We start from the raw sequence: 21,889 nt of genomic DNA on the forward strand, positions 1-21,889 counted from the left end.
TACCCTTTTTGCTTTGTTAGAAAAAAAATAAAGTCAATTTTACCCTTCCAGAATTTTTTAAAAAAAATTAAAATATTTTCAAAAGTCTGTGGGACTAGTTGTGACAGATTTATTTGTGTATGACAGATTTATTTTTGCACAACCGATTTATTTTTGTATGACAGATTTTTTATGACAGACTTATTTTGGACGACACATTTTTTAACTACAGTTATGACAGATTTATAATTGATGACAGATTTATTTTTTTACGACAGATTTATGTATAAAGACACCACAGACTTTCACAATATATGACAGATTTATTTATAAAGACACCACGAACTTTCACAATATATGACATATTTGATATAATGTCTGGCAGATTTATTTTCCACAGTTATTTCAGATTTATTTTCATGATTAAAAATCTGTTGTAACATGACAGATTTTTTAACAGAAAAATAATTACTAGGTTGACCTCTAGTGATAACAGATTTGTTTTAAGTTACGACAGAGTTTTTAATTTAACCAAAAATCTGTCGTTTAATAACAGATTTATATCATTTTTAAAAAATTGCTAAAATGACCTATGTGAATACCATACGTTATGGCAGATTTGTTTACGTTATGACAGTTTTTTTGTTTGCTTCCAAAAATCTGGTGTTTGGTAAAACCGATTTATTAGATGTAAAATGTAAATACAATGACAACAGATTTATTTTAAATTATATTTTTTTCAGTCATGTTTTTATTAAATATATTTTTTTATAAATCATATTATGAATCATATTTTTAAACTCATAATTTTAAAGCATATTTTATACATTTTCATTTTCCTAAATCATATTTACAAAATTAACATCATATTAAAAATCATATTTTTATATATCACATTATATTTTCATAAATTTTATTTTAATATTTTTTAGTTATAATTTTATACATTATATTTTTATAAAAAATATTTAAACTGTATAATCTTAAACTTCATATTTTTAAATCATATCTTTATATAAAATATTTTTATAAAACTTAATTAAACTGTATTAAACTTCATATTTTTAAATCATATATTTATATACAATATTTTTATAAACAATTTTTTGAATATTATTTTTATACATTATATTTTAAATCATATTTTATTTTCATAAATTATATTTAAAAAATAAACATCATATTTTTAAATCATTTTATATTTTAAATCAATTATATTTTTAAATCAAAATATTAAATACTATAACTTTTTGGTTTTTCGTTGTTTCAAAAAAAGAAATTAAAAAAAAAACTATATGGTTTTTTAGTCTTTTTATGTAAAAATTGTGTTATTCTAGTTATTGGATAGGATGGAGTGTTAATATAGCAATTAATTGCCAAATTTGTGTTAAACTGGTATAAAAATATACGGAAACTTGAAACTAGCCGATGTAAAATGTTTACTCTTCTCCTTTTGTGGCTGTCCTTATATAAATTTAAGCTCACATAAGCCAGAACTTCTCTCCCAAATCTCAGTCAAACAACAGCTTTCACACAAACATTATAACTTTATCTATCTAAAAAAAACACATTAGATTTTTCTATTTTTTGTACGCTAGTTTAACAGAAATAAATATCTTGTGTCTTTAAAAAGACCAAACACTTCATTCAATAAAAAAAAAAAAAAAAAAAAAAAAAAAAAAAAAAAAAAANCACTTCTTGCTATCAAAAAATTGCCAACGTCACTAACTTTTTTTCAATAAAGAAAAAGATCAACTACAATTCCACGGAAAATATTTTAATATAAGAAAATATAGAAAATATTTACAGAAACAAGACTCAAATACATTGCATGTATACAATTTGATTGTACTGAAAACAAAACAAAAAAAAACTTACTTGTCTTGTCCGAAAATTTGGTTATATAACGTTTACACCCCACTATATTAATAAGTTAAAATTGTAACTAGTTACACTTAAAGATACGATCTTTGACATCTCTCTTTTTTATATTTGTTCTTAATTGATAATCATCTTATTTTGACTGATATCTATAGGTTAGCTAATTACCGAATGGTAAGATTGATGTATGGATGGACCATCAATCCACTACGCAGCTAAGGGGACCATGTTTCCTTATGTGAAGAACTAGGATTGCGACTACCACCACTTCATCCACATCCTACACTACACACCCGTGATGATATTGTCAAACCTCATTCATGCTTTTTTTACCTTAGTGGACAAAGCTATCAATTTGAAAACTCTATATATATTGACTTCCAAAGTTTATAAAACCATAAACTATGTCAAGTTTTCTTCCTACAACAAATTACACTTTAATTTAGCTACACACAACAATCTAACAGTTTTCATTTTTCCATGGTTATATGATGATCAAATGCTGATAAAGAAAACATTTTACAGTCATAATGCTGGAAGTTAGATTCTGTTATTTATCTTGTATGTATTTGATTCTTGTCATAGGCCTTTAGAACTAACCAGTTGTATATTTCGAATTTTAACTACCATTATTTCAACGGTGATGGCTATAAAATTTCACAACTGTAAGGGTATTCTATCCACATCGGAATCAATCTTTTCAAGTATATGCATGCACCCCTCTTACATAGTCCCTTTCATGCATAAATCATAAGAAAAATAAATTTTCCTAAGGAAACCTAGCTAAGTTGGATGCTAGCTATATAAGGTACATATAAGTGAAAGTCCATAGAAAAATATAGTGATATGATTCTTAGCTGATACATTTCTTAGAGTACTTACATATCTCCATATAATATTTGTGTTCTTCATAAACCGATAAATTTCAATCCAAAACATGTTTTTTTTACTTAGTTCGAAGTGCTTAACGACCTTTGATAAGTCTCGTGTTTGACTGACCAGAGACTGAAGTTAAGTCAATCATGCTTGAAGAAACTATAGAAAGAACGTGTGATCCCCATGAATTTGGGCCGTTAATTAGAAGTTCATACAAAAAGTTATTGCGAAAAATCTATAAGAATATCGTGAAGACTAAATAGGAAAGAAGAAGAAATTGTTAATAGATTGGGAGAAATGTAAATAAGCGAATGCCATGAAGTGTCATGGACCATGAAAAATACATGAGAAGACGGGGTAGGGAGCAATTCTAGGAAAAGACAGACGACAACAAAACGTCAAACCTAACTTATAAGAAAATTAAAAAGCTTGATCATATAATGACCTTTAATGAAGCAAGTTAAAAATAGTGAAAAGTTCAAGAAAACCAAAAAATATGAGTTTGTGTAATGGCAAACTAAAAAAAAAAAAATTGTTTGCTAAACCAAGTACTAAACTAAATATTCGCTATGTTTGATAAAGAGTGTCATTTGACACAATTAACATAAATTAAAAAAAACTATTTAAATTTATATTTTACTTTTTACAACTACACTAAAATACATGATGAAAACGGACAAATGCTTTGGAATGCATTAGCAAATGAGACATTTTTGAGAAAGCATGAATAACTGAGAAATTATGGTAAATCATTCTTTTCTTTTGGCATAATCTCTAAAGTGTTTAAAATAAATAAATAAGTCATCAAATAATTGAAAGCACAGTCAAACTAAAAAAATCTACATCTCTTGATATTTAAAAAGTGAGTTTGATAAGGTGGTAGGGCCCTTTGATTATGTGTTCTTTATTTTGAGTCCATATATAGAGAGATATTGGAAGAAGCATGATCAAAAAGATTCAAGCACACCACCCTCAAACATTGGAACTAACTAAAATTAGTGAACACAACAAGGATGGCAAAAGTGTTGACACTTCTTGTTCTTCGAATACTCATGAATCTCTTATTTATCGGTTGGATTTCTCTCTGGATCATAAAACCCACCACTCTATGGATACAATCTTGGCATCAAGCTGAAGATACCATCAAACACACTTTCTTTGGCTATTACGGTAACCCTCAAATTAGCCACAACTCTTCTCTTATTTTTACTTCAATATATCTCTGATTTTTTTGCATTTATGACGGTTAAGGTCTCAACTTTGCCGTATTCTCATTCCCTCCTATTGCTCTCTCTATTATTGGACTAATTTATTTGAGTTTACTGCCGCAACATCATCGTCCAACCAGGTAATTAATACGATTTCAATCTTTAAGTCACGGTTAAAAAGTAAAAACAGATTAAAAAAAAATTGATGTTTCTATTCTGTCAACTTGTTATAATACTGAACCTGTAGAGGAGGGAGGAGTGCATCTATTACTACCTCAAGACCAGCCATTATCAATAGTTTCATTGGGATCATGCCTTGTTTCGAGATCATTGCTCTTTTTTTATTCCTTCTCTTTCTAGCTTGGACCTTCTATGTCCGTGTCACTAGCGACTTCAAGAAGCTGACGCCTGTCAAAACCATGAATTTTAACTTGTAACGTTTCTCTCCACTTCCAAGAATCTACAACCTTTCTATATAGACTTGTTAAACTGTGTTGACTTAGTATTATATGTTTTCAGATGGCAACTTAAGTACTTTAGAGTTGCTACAAGGTTCGGTCTATTAGCCGAAGCATGTCTCTCTCTACTTCTTTTCCCTGTCTTGAGGGGACTCTCGATGTTCCGTTTACTCAACATTCAGTTTGCAGCTTCTGTAAAATATCATGTATGGCTCGGGACCGGTTTGATCTTCTTTTCATTGCTTCATGGTGGAAGCACACTGTTCATTTGGACTATTACTCATCACATTGAAGAAGAGGTAAATTTAACAACTCAGTTTCTTATAACAACAATCTATTAAATTACTGTCCCTAACTCTTTTTGTAGCCAAAAAAACAGATTTGGAAATGGCAGAGAACGGGTCGGGTATACGTAGCTGGACTGATCAGCCTTGTAACAGGATTACTAATGGGAATCACATCACTTCCTCAAATTCGAAGGAAGAAATTTGAAGTTTTCTATTACACACACCATTTGTATATTGTATTTCTTGTAGCTTTCTTGTTTCATGCCGGTGATCGTCACTTCTATTGGGTACTACCTGGAATCTTTCTCTTTGGACTCGACAAGATACTTAGGATTGTTCAATCACGATCCGAAAGCCGTATTCTTTCCACCCGTCTCTTCTCTTGTAAAGCTATTGAGCTTGTCTTGCCAAAGGACCCAAGTAAGAAATATTATTATTTTTCTCTGTTTTTAAGATTACACATTAAAAAGATTTCTTTATTTTTGTGAATTACTTTGGTATTTTGCAGGGCTTAATTATGCTCCATCGAGTTTTATATTTGTGAACATTCCGCTGATCTCGCAGTTTCAGTGGCATCCCTTTAGTATTACATCGAGCTCGAGTGTAGACAAACACACATTGTCTGTGATGATAAAATGTGAAGGAAAATGGACAAATTCTGTTTATAACATTGTAGAAGAAGCTGTAAATTCTGAAAAGAAGATTAACAACATAACCCTAAGAGTAGAAGGTCCTTATGGACCTGCCTCGGTAGATTTCCTCAGGTTGCTAAAACACTCTCTATGTTAGCTCAATTTCGATAAATTGTTATAAATTTTAAAAAGTATTGATTTTTTTGGCAGGTATGATAATCTGTTTCTTGTGGCGGGAGGAATAGGGATCACGCCATTTATAAGCATTTTGCAGGAACTCGCGTGCAAAAACCGGCTCAAAACTACCAAGAGGGTGCAGCTTGTGTTTGCGGTTAGGACATTCCAAGAACTTAACATGTTGCTTCCAGTATCCTCTATACTCTTTAACCCAATCAACAACTCAAGTCTCAAGTTAAAAGTTTATGTCACCCAAGAAAAGAAGCATTCCAATGAGACAAGAACATTACAAGAGTTCTTGGCTCAGTCACAAGTTCAGTCAATTCACTTAGGAACCGACGAGGACTATTCAAGATTCCCAATTCGTGGGCCGGAAAGTTTCATATTGTTGGCCACAATAGTCCTTGTAACCATGCTTACGTTTCTCGGCTTCTTGATAGGTTTAAGCCATTTCTTTATACCTTCTGAACACAAGAACCATTCACAATCTATGAAGTTAGCTACTTCAGGAGCTATGAAGACAGATAAAGAAAAGGTTCCTTCATGGGTTCCAGATTTGGTCATCATTGTCTCTTACGTTAAAGCTATCACAATTGGTGGTTTTGCTGGAAAAATTCTACAATGGAGACGACAACACAGAGAGGCGCCAGGGTTGTCTAAAGAAGAAGTAAAACCAGAGGAGAGAAACTTAACCGAGTTAATACTAACTGCTGAGGAACATGAGATACATACCGGAGGAAGGCCGAAACTCGAAGGTACTTGTTAATAAAACTACAACATTCATAAGTTATAATGTCTAATAAGATTCTATGTATTTGTTTTTGTAACACAGAAATATTGTTGGAGTTTGAGAAGAACTTGATAGGATGGTCGAGTGTAGGAGTGCTGGTATGTGGACCAGAGCCAATGAAAGAAGCTGTGGCATCTATGTGTCGCCAAAGGCGGCCTCAGTGTTTTGGAGTAGAGGATTCAGGAAATAAACACATGAAGATGAATCTTAATTTTCATTCTCTTAATTTCAACCTTTAAACCAAAAGCATTTTCTAACTTGTATTATTTTTGGGTTTGTATGCTTTTACTTATTTTTTTTTCCTTTTTTTTGAACAACCGACTGTAGTAGAAGCTCTCTAATACAAAATTTAAGCAAGCTTTCTAACAATACGGCCAACTTCTAGAAACAAATGGAAAAATTTGTGGCCCAAAATACGTGCAAGTGTGTTGTGCAACACAAATGACTTTGACACATAGCGTTACTTCGTATGGAAGTTTTGGTGCAGTTATGTGACCTACGTCAACATACAAAAAACCCAACAGCTGCCTTGGAAATTCAGAATTCATGGGCTGAATTTAAAATATATAAACAAATTATCCTTCTTTTTTTCTTTCTTTGACATCAAAACGATATACGTATAAGGTTTGCATTAGTGTATTAGAGATCCTAATAATACCAATCTTTCGTTTTGGGCAATGTATACATTGAATAGAGAGAGAGGAGATATCTTACGTTAAACAGTTATGTCAAAGCTATACTGACATGTAAAATATTAACAAACACTTGGTTATATAATAACCAAACTAGATTATTGGTCTGTACTCTGTAGTATTCTGTATTCACAATCACAGCACATATATTTACAAATATACCTCAAAGGAAAGCAAAAGATTTGAAAGAAATAAATCTTATTTATTATAAAGATATAAAATTAGCTTATAAATTTTTGAATTTTATTTAAAATAGCATATTTTCTGTATAAAATTAAATGCCTAGAATTATTTATTTCCATAAATTATGTTACATCATCTACATCTTCTTTAATTATGGTTTAAATTAATATTTAGCTATGAGTGCTATATTATTACTTACTTTATGAAATACAACTCTTGAACAAAAAGAAAAGTTATGAAATACACTTAGTTGATGCAACAATAAAAAAAAATACCTCATGAAGTTCCTTTTCTATGTTTACAGCTTTGAACCATCATAAATATATAGATATCATTTTATCAAAACGAAATAAACACAAACACATAGTTACACCACATACACTTTAGTTAAAGAAATAAATCACAACGCACTTCAATGACTAAAATCCACAGAATCTTGGAGTAAGGAGAAATTAAACTAACACAAAAACAAAATAAGTCCAATGTGACATAAACATAGTTTGATTAAAGAAAGAATTACTGAAATGTTATCTAAAAGTTGGTTTATTATTCATATCTATAAATTTTTTGAAAATTACTCAAATATTTATTGCTTTATGTTTTTCGATTTTGAGTAAAAAAAAATACACATCAGCAAATTAAAATACACATCATTTTAAACATATGCTATTTTAAATAAAATTCAAAAATTTATATTGCCTTGAGAGGTTGCAGAACCGCATTGATGTTGCCTATGACAGCTCAATACCTCATCATCAAATACGCTTTTTCCTTTATTGTTTGTTATTATTTGTAAGGACTGCTCAAAACGAATTTTATGCCACTCGAATTTTACCTGCGCTTCATAAGTTAGACTGTACCTGCGTTACTTAAATATTGGCTGCTATTTCAATATGCGTGTAGGAAGCTCTGAAGGACCTTTGGAAACTTGCCTTCCCTGAAAAAGAGCTACACGGTGTTGTATCTAATCAGTGGAAAGAAATGGGTTGGCAGCGCAAAGATCCATCCACTGATTTTAGGTAATGTCAAGTCTCTCATCTCATTGTCATTATCCTTACGTTTTTTCCTCTTTCAATTGACTCACCGGTACTGCATCTCTCAGGGGTGGTGGTTTCATATCTCTTGAAAACTTGTTGTACTTCGCTAGGAAATTCCCGGTAAGCCTCTATAAAGCTGTCTCGACTTTAAATTAAATTCCAATGGCACCGTATCTGTAGATTGTTACCATCACAGATAATATTTTTACCAGGTAATGACATTGTAAAGTTTCGGTTCTACTTGTTTGTTTTCTGTTGAAATCCTTCCAGGACCTTTTGAGGAAACAGGTTGGGGATCGTTCTGTGTGGGAATACCCCTTTGCTGTTGCTGGAATCAATATTACGTTCATGCTCATCCAGATGCTTGACTTAGAAGCAGGTATAGCCACATTTATTTATCTCCATGATTGCATAGATTGTGAACTGCTGTGTTTTTTTGTTATTTGCTTTAGACAAGCAATATGGCAACAGCTAGTTTAATTAGCATAACCACTCCTAGTTTTGATCTTCTAATTGGGTATTTGCCTTGGGCTTTGGTAGTTATTTTGAATACCCTATTTGAGATACTCAAGTTCAGGAACATTTAGTGTAGTTGTGTATACTAACAATAGATTCCCTGTGATATTACAGTGAAACCACGAAGTATTGTTGGGGAAATATTTCTGAGATTCCTTTCGGGTAAATTTCAGACAATTCTGATTATATCTCATGACTCTTTCTCTTGTCACGAGTTAAATTACTAAGCTTGTGTTCTACGACTTTTTTGTATTGTAAGCAGTGAACGAATCTGCCTTTGACCTTCTTTATTGCATTGCCTTCAAGCTGATGGGTCAGCAGTGGCTTTCTATGTGGGCGTCATACATGGAATTTAATGTAAGTGTATTCTTTAAACCTATTCTAATGTCGCTGAAAGTTTTAGACTTGAAGAACCATGGCTTTAATTGTCATATATTTGACTTTATTGGTGTTTTTATCTTGGCCTATACATAAGTTCACCAAATGAATTGTGGCTAAACCTATAATCGTGTGTGTGAATGACAGACTGTAATGAAATCGACAAGGCGGCAACTGGAGAGAGAGATTATGGTTGAAGATTTGCCATCATACAGTCTTCTCAGTCAGTAGCATGTTGTGCTTGTATAGAGTATGTATAAAACTATAAATTAATTAAAAAACACAGCTTATACAAATTGCCATTTTTCTATATAACATTGAATTGAGGCCATATGATACATATCTCTATGAAATGAGGTCATATAATACACATTGAATTGAGGCCATATGATACATATGTCTGTGTATTTAATATTGATAAATATTAAATAAACATATATGTTATGGCTGGGTTATGTACATGCAAGGCTGGGTTATGTATTTCGTACGGCTGAGTTATGGTTGAGTTATGTATTTGGTACGATTTCGTTTGGTCTTTTGTGTCGTGCCTCGATAATACAAAAAGTGTTGTTGGGGAAACCCAAACAATAATTCTATGCCTGCTCAGATCCACACGCGTAATAAATTTATAAAGTTAGTCTTTTTACAATATATTATACAAAATAATAAAAAAAATTGAACTCAAAATTCGAATAAAAAATAAAAAAAAAATCCGACGAACTGACTTAGTGATGGCTAAGTTATTGACTTACACAACTGACTTATGAAATATTTGTAAATTTATATTATTATAACTCAATATTTAAATGTACAATTGAAATATGAATATTACAATTATTATAACCAATAAAAAGTAATAATTATAGAGAAAGATTGATTTTACACATTCTCACCAGAATGTGTAAAACACACAACACATGACGTTTAGGGGTTAGGGTTAGGGTTGGGGTTTAGGGTTTGAGATGTATGGTTTAGATGAGTAACATTATTTGTTGTTTAGTTTTGGTTCTAATGTGTTTTAATTTGTTTGGTTTAAGGTGGTAATATGGATATACTAATATTATTACCATTGGAATATTTTTTAAAAAAATCAAAATTTTTTTTGGTTATTTCCGGTTATGGGTCGGTTAGATTAATATATAACCATAAATAACTCAAAATATAGTGTAATTAAGTAGATTAGCCTAATATAACCGAAAGGTAAGCCGAATATAACCGAAATTAACCAAACCTACCAATTCAAAAATACCAAATTGGAAAAATTATTTTTTTCGATTCGGTTCGGTTTGGTCGGTTATTTAGTCATTCTAATTTAAGGGTTGGCTGAGTTATGGTAAAGTTATGGCTGAGTTATGCAATATATATATTAATTTATTATATACCTTTTCGAGAATACAAAAAGTGTTGTTGGGGAGACACAAACAATAATTATGTTTATTGTTAAGAACCACGCGCGTAATAAATGAGATTTAGCGATTTTTTATTTAAAAGGAATTCAAAATTTGAATTTGAATTTTTAATTTTTTTTTAATAAAAGTATTTCTCAAACAATTGACTGATATGACTGAGTTATCGACATAAACGGCTGACTTATGAAATATTTGTAAATTAGAATTATTATAACTCAAAATTAAATATAGAATGAAAAATGAATATTACAATCATTATAAGCAATAAAAATTAAAAAATTATAGACAAAGATTGATTTTTACATAGTCTGATCAAAATGTGTAAAAGATTCAAAACATGACATTTAGGGGTTAGGGTTATGGTTAGGGTTTGAGGTTTAAGGTTCATATTTCCAACATTATGGGTTTTAATAAAACAGTTTGGTTTTGGTTATATTGTGTTTGGTTTAAGGTGGTAATTTGGATATACTAATATGATAACCATTTGAAAATTTAAAAGTTTTTGAAATTACTTTTCGGTTATTTCCGGTTATGGATCGGTTAGATGAATATATAACCATAAATAATCCAAATGTTATCCAAATTAGGTTGATTAACTTAATTTAACCGATAACAAGCCGAATATAACCGTGATTAACCGAAAATAATGGAAAAATAGTGTCCGGTTCGGTTCGGTTTGGTCGGTTATTTAGTCATTCTAATTTGAGGGTTGGCTGAGTTATGGTAAAGTTATGGCTGAGTTATCGTTTAGGGTCTTCTCAATAATATAAAAACATATTCTTCTTTCTTTTCGGGGTCTTTTGTTCTGTCAGATTCCTAATAAGTATTAAAACGTCTCTCGATGTCACAAAAAGTATTGTTAGGGAAGCGCGAAAAATCACTAATTCTGTGCCTGCTCAAATCCACACGCATAATAAATTCATAAAGTGAGCTTTTTATCACAAGATATTATTGCAAATAATTAAATAATTATTATTCGAATTTAGTATTTTATTTTTCTAAAAGTATTTCTCCAACAAGTGAATATTAAACTTATTATAACTCAAAATTTAAATTTAGAAAGGAAATATGTATATTATTAGGTTAACTAATGGTTTCCCGCCAAAATATTGCTTTACGGCTGAGTTATAATCATTACGGGAAAACGAAAGGTCATGTGACGACTCAATTATAGTGAGTTATGGCTGAGTTATCACAAGAAACAATCTGAAAGAAAATGGATGATATATATGACTTTACGGCTGAGTTATAATATTTACGGGAAAATGAAAGGTCATGTGACGACTGAGTTATAGTGAGTTATGGCTGAGTTCTCACAAGAAACAATTTGAAAGTAAATGAATGATATATATGACTTGACGGCTGAGTTATAATATTTACAGGAAAACGAAAGGTCATGTGACGGCTGAGTTATAGTGAGTTATGACTGAGTTATCACAAGAAACAATTCGAAAGTAATTGGCTGATATATACGACTTTACGGATGAGTTATAATATTTACGGGAAAACGAAAGGTCTCGTCGATTCATTGACGGCTGAGTTATAGTGATTTATAAATCCTTAATGGCTGATATATCGGAGTCGTCGAAAACATTAAATCGGGTTGAAATTTCATCGTCTTCTTCTTCGTCAGATGCTACTTCGACAGCTTCTTCTTCTTCTTGGTTTTCTTTGTCAACGATCTTGCCATAATCAAAACAAGTGCCTTCAAATCCCCCACCGTACACTTCGTATGTAGATTCTACTTTCGAGTCACTGCTTGGTCGAATCATACTTCCTCTAGCTCCACTAGTTTCTGTAGACTCTTTCGCCGAAAACTCTACACAGAGACGTAGCTGATCGTGTGTTGTGCCTCCATCTATCTGCACAAATATACACCCTCTATCGTCGATGTTAAATACATATCTCTGTGTCTTTACCCAATTACCGGAAACAACTAGAACCGGAACTGGATCCATGAAAGAAAATGAAAAACAAGGTGAAGAAGAAGTAGAAGAACAAGGTGAAGAAGAAGTAGAAGAACAAGGTGAAGAAGAAGGTAAATAATTCACTTATTTATCAGTTGAAGAACAAGAACCGAACGACGTTTCGTATTTCCGGAGGAAAAAAAAAAGATGACATGGAATGCTGACATGGATGATGCGTTCGACATGGCAGGTCAGCCATCAAACAATTAATAACTCAGTCTATATAAAACTCAGCCATCAAACAAATTATAACTTATTCACAACATGAAAAACATTACAGTAATTAAAAAGCAAAAAAAATTGCTGCCAAATTCAGCCGCTTCATCAACTGAAAATATGTAACTCAGCCGTATCGTTTAATATGTCAGCCGTAACTGAATAACATTCTAGTAATTAATCTTTTACTACTAAGTCAGCCGTCAAATGGCTGAGTTGTACAATAAGTCAGCCTATCACGGCTGAGTTGTACGGTAAGTCAGCCTATCACGACTGAGTTGTACGGTAAGTCAGCCTATCACGACTGAGTTGTACGATAACTCAGCCAGTCGGAAAATGGTAACTCAGCCAAAATTTTAACAACTCAACCATCGGGTGAAAACTCAGCCGTAAGGACGGCTGAGTTAGAGCGTAACTCAACCAGATTTTGATAAGTCAGCCGTAAGCCTTGGCTGAGTTATGCTCTAACTCAGCCGTAAGCCTTGGCTGAGTTATGCTCTAACTCAGCCGTCCGCTCTTACTCAAATGTTTTTTTCCATAACTCAGCCGTCCGCTCTTACTCAAATGTTTTTTTCCATAACTCAGCCGGAATATACCTATAACTCAGCCGCAACATACCTTTGTAACGCGTTATGGCTGAGTTATTGTTACACGTTAGTGTTTTTGACGTGGCGTCTAACGTGGCAATGACATTTTTGTAATTACGTTTTTTCTGGTAACATAAAACAAGAGCACGCTGCGTATTTTAAAAATATCTAAAATATTCTAATAATAAAATCTTTGTTTGTAGATTCTGATAATATTACCTAATTTGGATAACATTTGAATAAATCACGGTTCATTCAATCAAAAGATCTTTACAAGTACAACAAAGCTCAAATTCTAATAACTCTCTTTTTTAATTCCCAATTACCCAAAGATTCTCTCTCACTTCACAAAACCATCTTCGAGAATCGTGTTCCACTAAAGCTGTGAAACGGCTTTGCTCACCATTCAAACAAACAAAACAAAAAAAAAAGCAAAGTTTCACGTTAAACACCATTTCAAAACCAAAACCAAATACCTTTCACACTATTCGTAACATTTTTTTTTGATATTTATAATCCACATTAGTTATCTTAATCCACTTTTTCTTACTCGGAACATAAATTAAAAAAAAAAAAAAAAAAAATCGCAGACCAACAAAATTAGCCGAATGTGTGTTGATCAACTAAACCGACCCATCATCCCAATCATCTCTTTCCGTGTCACTCTCTTCCTCTCCCACGTTTTCTTCTCTCTTCTTAACTTTGCCTTTTTATGGGTTTTTAACTTCTCCTTCTTCAGTTTTCGAATTCCACATTTTTGATTCCACCACCTCCACCATCATCATCATCTCTCTCGCTCTCTCTCTTCAAAAGCTTCGGTTTCTCTTAAATCGATGAGGCTCTACGTCTACATACTCCAAGCGAAAGATTTACCAGCGAAAGAGACGTTCGCGAAGCTTCACGTCGGGAAACACAGGTCTAAGACGAGAGTCGCGAGAGACACTTCTTCACCGATCTGGAACGAGGAATTCGTTTTCAGGATCACTACTGATGTCGTCGACGAAAGCGACGACGTCGTTGTCTCGATTTTTCACCACGAGCAGGAGGATCGTTATCACTCCAATGTTTCCACCGGATTGATTGGTAAAGTTAGGATTCCGATTCGTTCCGTTGCTGCTGAAGAGAATCAAACTCTCTTGCCGACTTGGTTTGTGATTGAGAAGCCTAGTGATGGCAAGTTCGTTAACATTGAATGTGGTTAGTCTCTTTTTGAATTCTGTTTGTAGAATTTGATTCGTTCTGTAGTCTACTTGTGGTACCATTAGAGGAAATGGCTTGTTTGTGTTTACTCTGTTGATCATAAATTAAGCTTTGATTCTTTTGAAACGGTGTTTTTTGGTGTTGTGTTGGTCATGAATTAAGTCTCTAGTTAGAACCATTAGTGATATAGCTTGAGACCATAAATGAGAGAATGTGTTTGATTTTGAGATTTCTGTGACCTTTATAAATCTGTTTCTGTGATTTTTTTGCATTGATTTTGAGGAATGTGCCTTGAGATTTAACAATAGGCTTTATTTGCTGTTACTCAAGATAGATGAGTCGGATTGAGATACAGGACTCATCAAAATATTTGAGTTTGATATCTTCCCTTATTGGAGGTTGTGGTTTATCTCTGGATATGAAACTTTACCTCTGTCTCGCAGGGAAAATCCTTCTCAGTTTGTCTTTGCAAGGGAAATGGGACATTACCTCTGGTGAGAAAGTCCAAAATGATAAGCAGGATACCAACTTGGAAGGCGTGAAAGAAATCGAAGGATCGCCTAAAGATCTGAGTTGCTCCAAAGATGGGAAACGGCGTAAACACCATGATGGGAAGCACATAATGAAGAATTTTGTCAATCAGATTGACAAGCTTTTTCATAAGAAAGAGGAAATGTCTAAAAGACTCCATGACGACTCATCAGGAGGACAAAGCGTGACCTCGAATTATGAGGATGCCACTGACAAATCTTCTTGCTCTGCTACTTGTACTGGCTTTGAGGAAGGCCTTGACCTGATGCAGTCTAGTGATAGTGAAAAAGAAGAAATGCCTGAGAATCTTACCGGGGGTGTTCTTGTAGATCAGAAATATTTAGTCTCACCCTGTGAACTTAACAAATTTCTTTTCACGCCAAGTTCTCAATTTAGGAAAGAGTTGGCTGAACTTCAAGGTTTATCAGATGTACAGGAAGGGCCTTGGACAATGATGCAAGAAGATAGTCCTCGTTTAACACGGGTTGTTACATACATGAGGGCTGCAACAAAAATGGTCAAAGCGGTAAAAGCCACAGAGAATCAAGTTTACCGGAAAGCGAGCGGGAAGCAGTTTGCTGTTTTCGTTAGTGTAAGCACTCCAGATGTTCCCTATGGAAGTACCTTCAAAATAGAGTTGCTTTACAAGATACTTTCTGAATTAGAGCCAACTGCTGGTGGGGAATCTTCTCGGCTGATCATATCATGGGGAATTCAGTTCAGTCATAGTACTATAATGAAAGGTATGATTGAAGGAGGTGCTAGGCAAGGGCTGAGAGAGAGCTTTGATCAATTTTCTGATCTCCTGGCTAAGACTTACAAAACTCTAGATCCGGCTGTTGTATTGGACAAAGAGCAGGTTATAGCAACAGTGCAGTCAGAACAAAAGACTGATTTGAAATCAGCTTTTCTGTACTTCTGGAGTTCTTCTGTCATCTGTGCTGTTCTTTTGTCTGTATATGTTGTGGTGCATATACTGCACAGTGAGCCCAGCAAAATCCAAGGATTTGAATTCTATGGGCTTGATTTGCCTGATAGTTTTGGAGAGGTATTCAGTAGTGGAATGCTAGTTCTTCTTCTGGAGCGTGTTTATATGATGACTGTGCACTTTATACAAGCTAGATTGCATCGAGGTGAGGATGATAGTTACTCTTTAGAAAATACCTTCAAACTTGTATGGCTTGTGCAGTCCAGTTGACTTCTCGTTTTCGTTCCTGATTTCAGGAAAAGATCATGGAGTCAAAGCAAATGGCAAAGGATGGATTCTGACAATAGCTTTAATCAAGGGCACAAATTTGGCTTCAGTGGAAGCAACAGAGATCTTTGATCCTTATGTTGTTTTCACTTGCAATGGGAAAACCAGAACAAGCTCTGTCAAACTTCAAGCCCAGGATCCCCAGTGGAATGGTAATCAAACTTTTCTTCTTATTTATCTTTTCGTCGTCAGTGACAATCCTGTGTCTCATTTCTTTCATTTCTACTTTGTTTCCTAATATATCGCCACAATGCCATTTAACTTGGTGTGGTTCTTGCAGAGGTAATCGAGTTTGATGCAATGGAGGAGCCACCATCAGTATTAGATGTGGAGGTATTTGATTTTGATGGTCCATTTGACCAGGGGGCCTCTCTTGGTCATGCAGAGATCAATTTCTTGAAACATACAGCCGATGAACTTGCAGACTTGTGTGTTCCTTTAGTTGGTCATCATGCTCAAGCGTCTCAGTCGAAGTTACAGTTGAGAATTTTTCTGGAAAACAAGAACGGGGTTGAAACAATGAAGGATTACTTGAGTAAGGTGGAAAAGGAAGTGGGAAAGAAGGTAAACATGTGCATCTACCGTAATGAAGTACATTTAATTGGCCAGTCATTTCTGACTCGGTGTGGTTGTTTGTTTGACAATGCCTTCATTATGTTCATGTGCCACCCTGTCTCTTGTTGTATGTGTTGACAGTTGAACATTCGATCACCACAGAAGAACTCCGCTTTCCAGAAACTGTTTGGTTTGCCCCATGAAGAATTTCTTCTCAAAGAATATACCTGTTACTTGAAGAGAAAACTTCCTGTGCAGGTTTGAGTCGGTTTTCTTTTCCTCTGAATAAATTCTTGAACTATCTTCCACTCAATACCTAAGAAATATCTTTGACAGTGTGGTAGACGTACCCATAGATTATGCGGAATATAGTTGTACAGGAATACAGAAAACACGCATTATAATGGAATGAAACTGATGTTAGAATCTTATATATGCTTGCTGCTAATGTTGACAGGGAAAGCTCTATCTTTCTGCTAGAATTGTGGCGTTCTACTCGAATGTATTTGGACACAAGACAAAGTTTTACTTCCTTTGGGAAGATATTGATGACATCCAAGTGCTTCCCCCAACTTTTGCTTCCTTAGGAAGCCCTTTGCTGCTCATTATTCTTAAAAAGAACCGAGGTCTTGATGCAAAGCATGGGGCTAAGTCTCAGGATGATGGAGGAAGAGTTTGGTTCTATTTTCAGTCTTTTGTGTCATTTGATGCGACTACCAGGTACTTGAAGGAATTTTGTTTATCTGATCATTAAGCTGACCAAACCCAAAACGTTTAATTTACTGTCTGTAGCTATTGAATTTGAATTATTTATGAATATGGCAGGACGATCATGGCTTTGTGGAAAACTAGGACGTTAAGTGTATATCATAGAGCACAAATAGCAGAAGAAGAACAAGATTTGTCAGATCCCTTCCTTTTGCCTGAAGATGTTGCAGTTGTTTCAGATTCGGATGCATTAAAGATGTCAAAAGTGTACACGTGTGATCTACCTTGCGATGTACAAACCATCTTTCACTCCTCCCTTATGCTTCTTCCATTTAATAGAGGCTATGCAATATCGGAGTGTTATTGAGGATCCGTTTGAAGATGGTGTTCCTGGAACTTGATCTCAAAAAAATTTATGTTACAGGTCGAACTGGTAATGAAGATCTTTGGTGGAGGAGAACTGGAGCGTAAGGTCATGGAGAAATCTGGATGTCTCAATTACGCGAGTACAACATGGGAATCTAAAAACCCGGGGGTCTACGAAAGACGGCTTTCTTACAAGTACAATCACTATGTGTCTGTGTTTGGAGGCGGAGTTACCTGTGCACAACAGAAATCTCCAGCTCCAAATGATGATGGTTGGATCTTGAATGAGATTGTAGCTCTCCATGATGTTCCATTCGGAGACCATTTTCGCGTAAGTCTTCCTCTTCAACTGCTTTAACATAGTGGTGTACAGAATCAATCTGTTTGCGCTAAATGATAATATGATTGATCATGTAGGTTCATCTAAGGTACGAGGTGAAAAAAGCAGGAGTTGATTGTAAAACAAGTAAATGCGAAGTGTATCTGAAGATCAGGTGGCTCAAAACTATAAAGTTTGAACAGAGAATTAGCAAAAGTATAATGGAGAAATTTAGGAATCGATTAAATGTTATATTCGATTTGTTCCAGAAGGAGTCTCCACCAAATTCATCTTTGACACTTCTTTGACTAATAAAACTATATAAAAACTTGTCTTCGTAGACCTCTTCTCATTGTCGAAATTTTGAATCTCGACTCGTACATATGTCCACCTTCACTTGATCCAATCCTGTGGATAGCACGTGATTCACTTCCAAATATAGGAGGGAATTAAATTTGAAGGTGTACATTGACTAATTCAAATCTTAAACCAATTAGTTAGCACCAATTTTGTCTTCTACTGCAAACTGTGAAAGTAGGATTCATCCTTTGAAATTAAACACTAATTTGTTCTTGGAAAATTTTACTAGCTATGCCTCTGCCTATATGTGTATATGATTTTTATTTTTCCAGAGTGATTACTTTTTTTCAATTAATTGTAAAAGGAATATTTTTATATAACAAACCTTTATTAAATTTTCAAAAAATTATTGAAATAATAACCGTCGGTTCAATTAATTGTGGTCAATGATTATTGGAGTTGAACTGACCGGGAAAGCTTTTATTATTACATTTTTCTAGAATAGTAGACCAAGAGTTTGACATAGATTAACTAAAGTGATTTTATGGAGTTCAATAATAGCAAATAGAATCTTATGTTATATTTATACTGAAACGATTATTTCAAGAACAAATTGAAAATCTATATGTTTAACAAATTGAAATTCATTGATGTAACATGTTATTCAACCATTATTGAATAGTATTTTGAAATAATAAGTAAAATAGAAATATATATTGAATACTATTTGTTATTTGAAAATAATGTAGGGGTATTTAGCAATAGAATAACAAACTATATTTCAAAAATATAAAATTTATCTCTGAAATTACATTCTCTATCAATTCTTGCAGAAGTCATGTCTCAAATTCCTATTTGTCTATCTCTAAAAAATGCTTGAATTTTCCACATCTCTTGGAAATTAGGATAGCTTCGGTTTGAGATTATTCCGATAATCCAAAAAGAAAATTGAAAAATGTTTCTCTTATAATCTTATATGTTTTTCTAGAGCCAATCTTTAGACCTCGAATGCTGCCTCAGCAACACACCCCAAAACTGATCAGCAACCGAACATACACTGCTCCTCAGTTTTTGCCCCGAGATGAGGAATCATTACTTGCACCATTCCCATGTGTCTGTCTGTTCATTGTCTTAACCCATCCTTTTTTACTTATATTATAATCCAAAATAGACACTCAATGCCTTTATGTGTCTCCTACTTCAAACCACTTTCATGAATCATTTCCATAACACAACCCATAAAACTCAACCTCCCCCATGTGCCTTCACATGCATTCCAATGAAACACTATACTCAATTAATTAATTTTTCTATTAATTCCATTTAAGCGTTGTTATTAACACACACGTTTAAACAACCACTTTTGACGTACATTCAACAAGACTAGCTATGGATCTTTGCAAAAGTAGAGCAACAACCACCGTGACTCTCTCATGTCTCCTCTTCTTCGTCACTTCATTCTACACAATCTCCACGGCGAAATCAGCCACCAGCAACCTGCTCTCGTACCAACTCCTTCAGTTTACCGCCTTCTTTCTCGCTGCAGCCTTGTCCCTTCTTATGTTGGTCGCGGCGGCCCGAGCCACCATGGTCGCGTGGATAACGGTGCTTGTTCTGTTGGCTTTCTCGGGTACACGGCGACGTGTTCTGGCACGGAGAGGGAAAACAATCACCGCGGATGTGGCGATGTGCTTGTTCAGGGTTCTGTTTAGAGAGGCAGATCCTCGCGGTTAGTCTCTTGATGGTTGGTTCTTCCTTGTTAGAGAGTATTTTACATGTCCCATTTTGTATATAACAAACAAAATATGTCTTTTTGTGAATGATTTTCCCTTTTTGTATTTTATTTATACGGAATCAAGATTTTAATTTTAATATATATTGTGTGATTTAAATGTTCATTAAATTCTATTATAGTTATAACATAATTATATTATATAGGTTGCAGAACAATTTGAATCCTTCTAATTTTCTTTTGAAAAATAATTATTTTATAGTTTAAGAAAACGAGATTTTGATCTCAAATCGGATCTTAGAAAAATAATACTCCCTTCGGTTTTTTCTTATTTGTCGTTATAGATTTTTTCACACAAACTAAGAAAATAAATAAATATTTTATTATATCTTTTTTTGACTATTAGAATTCTAAAGAATTTAATTTTTCTATTCATTTAATAAAGGAAAAATGAAATAGTTTTCTGCTAAAAATGACATTGTAAAACGAGAACGACAACTAAACTGAAACAAAAAATTAGGCTTAGAATAAAAACTAATTTAAAACAGAGGGGATATAAGGAAACAAACCATAAACGATGTATAAAACCTAAAATGATCTTATGATTTTTTGACAGTTAATATCTCTCCTACAAATTAATATAAGTTTGGCCCTAAAAAAGGAATAAAACACTAAGAAAAACCAATTCTACGCCTAAAACACACTTACAAAAAAAAATCCCTGAGTTATAGTTTTCAAAAAAAAAATTCGAGACAAAGATCCATTTCGTGCTTGATTAGAACAACCGGTAATAGAGTATTAGCATTATGCAGCATAAATATTAAGTTATATGCTCTAATTAATATGACACATTTTATTGATTGGTGGAGCAGTTAGTGATTAGATATTATATTTATATTTAATATATTATATTAACTAAATATATATTATTTAAACATATTTAATTAGAGAGATTAATAATCACTCATTGCTATATAATATTTTTAATATTTTCACACATTTAATAATTATGAAAAATTGTTACATATATGTAACTTTGTAAATTATTAATTTTAAATATATATAATGTAACACAGTAATTAAAAAATAATTAAGATATTATAAGTTTTTTATAAACATTCTATCTATATTAACATTTTCAATTTTAATAACTTTTCAAATATATATAATATAATATAATACATTAAAATAAATTAAAATAATAATATACATTATAAACGTTATATCTACATTTATATTTTTAATTTAATACTTTTATGTATTAAATAAATTATAATACCATTTTCAATAATAATATTAATAAGTTAATGATAAATATTATCTTATAACAAATAAAATTATGTTTTATGAAATCAAATTTTTTTATTTTTTTACAAAATAATTAATTATATAAAATTATTTATATATATATATTAATATTTTATAGCTCAATGGTTAGCAAATGCTTAAAGTGAGAACATTGAGAAAGAGAGCATATGAGAGCAACTTTTAAATGCTTCCTTATATGCTCTTTTAATAAATATTGACTGGATGATAAAAATAAAAAAACTCTTTCATATGCTCTTCTAATCAAGGCGTTAGATGATAATGACATATACAATTTACTAAACAACACTTACACTACGTAAGTAGGAAATTTTAGAACAGTTC

General features: G+C 32.9%; 4 protein-coding genes across 5 annotated transcripts; all 4 read left to right on the forward strand.

The window, feature by feature from the left end:
- LOC104761003 (ferric reduction oxidase 8, mitochondrial-like) lies at nt 3,676–6,657 on the forward strand. Of its 2 annotated transcripts, none has more exons than XM_010484017.2 (8): nt 3,676–3,906; nt 3,988–4,084; nt 4,192–4,377; nt 4,464–4,701; nt 4,770–5,109; nt 5,198–5,453; nt 5,532–6,253; nt 6,331–6,657. In XM_010484017.2, the coding sequence occupies exons 1-8, from the start codon at nt 3,750–3,752 to the stop codon at nt 6,525–6,527; spliced, it is 2,193 nt and encodes a 730-aa protein (XP_010482319.1). In that variant the 5' UTR covers nt 3,676–3,749; the 3' UTR covers nt 6,528–6,657. The 2 variants fall into 2 exon arrangements, with proteins under 2 accessions (XP_010482319.1, XP_010482321.1); XM_010484019.2 differs by having other exon boundaries at nt 4,782–5,109.
- LOC104761004 (ELMO domain-containing protein C-like) lies at nt 7,984–9,455 on the forward strand. Its single transcript, XM_010484020.2, has 6 exons — nt 7,984–8,182; nt 8,266–8,320; nt 8,459–8,579; nt 8,831–8,878; nt 8,979–9,073; nt 9,242–9,455. The coding sequence occupies exons 1-6, from the start codon at nt 8,145–8,147 to the stop codon at nt 9,323–9,325; spliced, it is 441 nt and encodes a 146-aa protein (XP_010482322.1). The 5' UTR covers nt 7,984–8,144; the 3' UTR covers nt 9,326–9,455.
- LOC104761005 (C2 and GRAM domain-containing protein At5g50170-like) lies at nt 13,962–18,552 on the forward strand. The gene is made up of 9 exons (XM_010484021.2): nt 13,962–14,470; nt 14,917–16,137; nt 16,229–16,411; nt 16,540–16,823; nt 16,956–17,072; nt 17,272–17,534; nt 17,640–17,814; nt 17,947–18,219; nt 18,306–18,552. Exons 1-9 carry the CDS (start codon nt 14,107–14,109, stop codon nt 18,513–18,515), a joined length of 3,090 nt encoding a protein of 1,029 aa, XP_010482323.1. The 5' UTR covers nt 13,962–14,106; the 3' UTR covers nt 18,516–18,552.
- LOC104761006 lies at nt 19,758–20,343 on the forward strand. Its single transcript, XM_010484022.2, has one exon. The coding sequence runs from the start codon at nt 19,897–19,899 to the stop codon at nt 20,239–20,241; it is 345 nt and encodes a 114-aa protein (XP_010482324.1). The 5' UTR covers nt 19,758–19,896; the 3' UTR covers nt 20,242–20,343.

Source organism: Camelina sativa, chromosome 18, assembly GCF_000633955.1.
Source record: "Camelina sativa cultivar DH55 chromosome 18, Cs, whole genome shotgun sequence".
NCBI classification, from domain to species: Eukaryota; Viridiplantae; Streptophyta; class Magnoliopsida; order Brassicales; family Brassicaceae; genus Camelina; species Camelina sativa.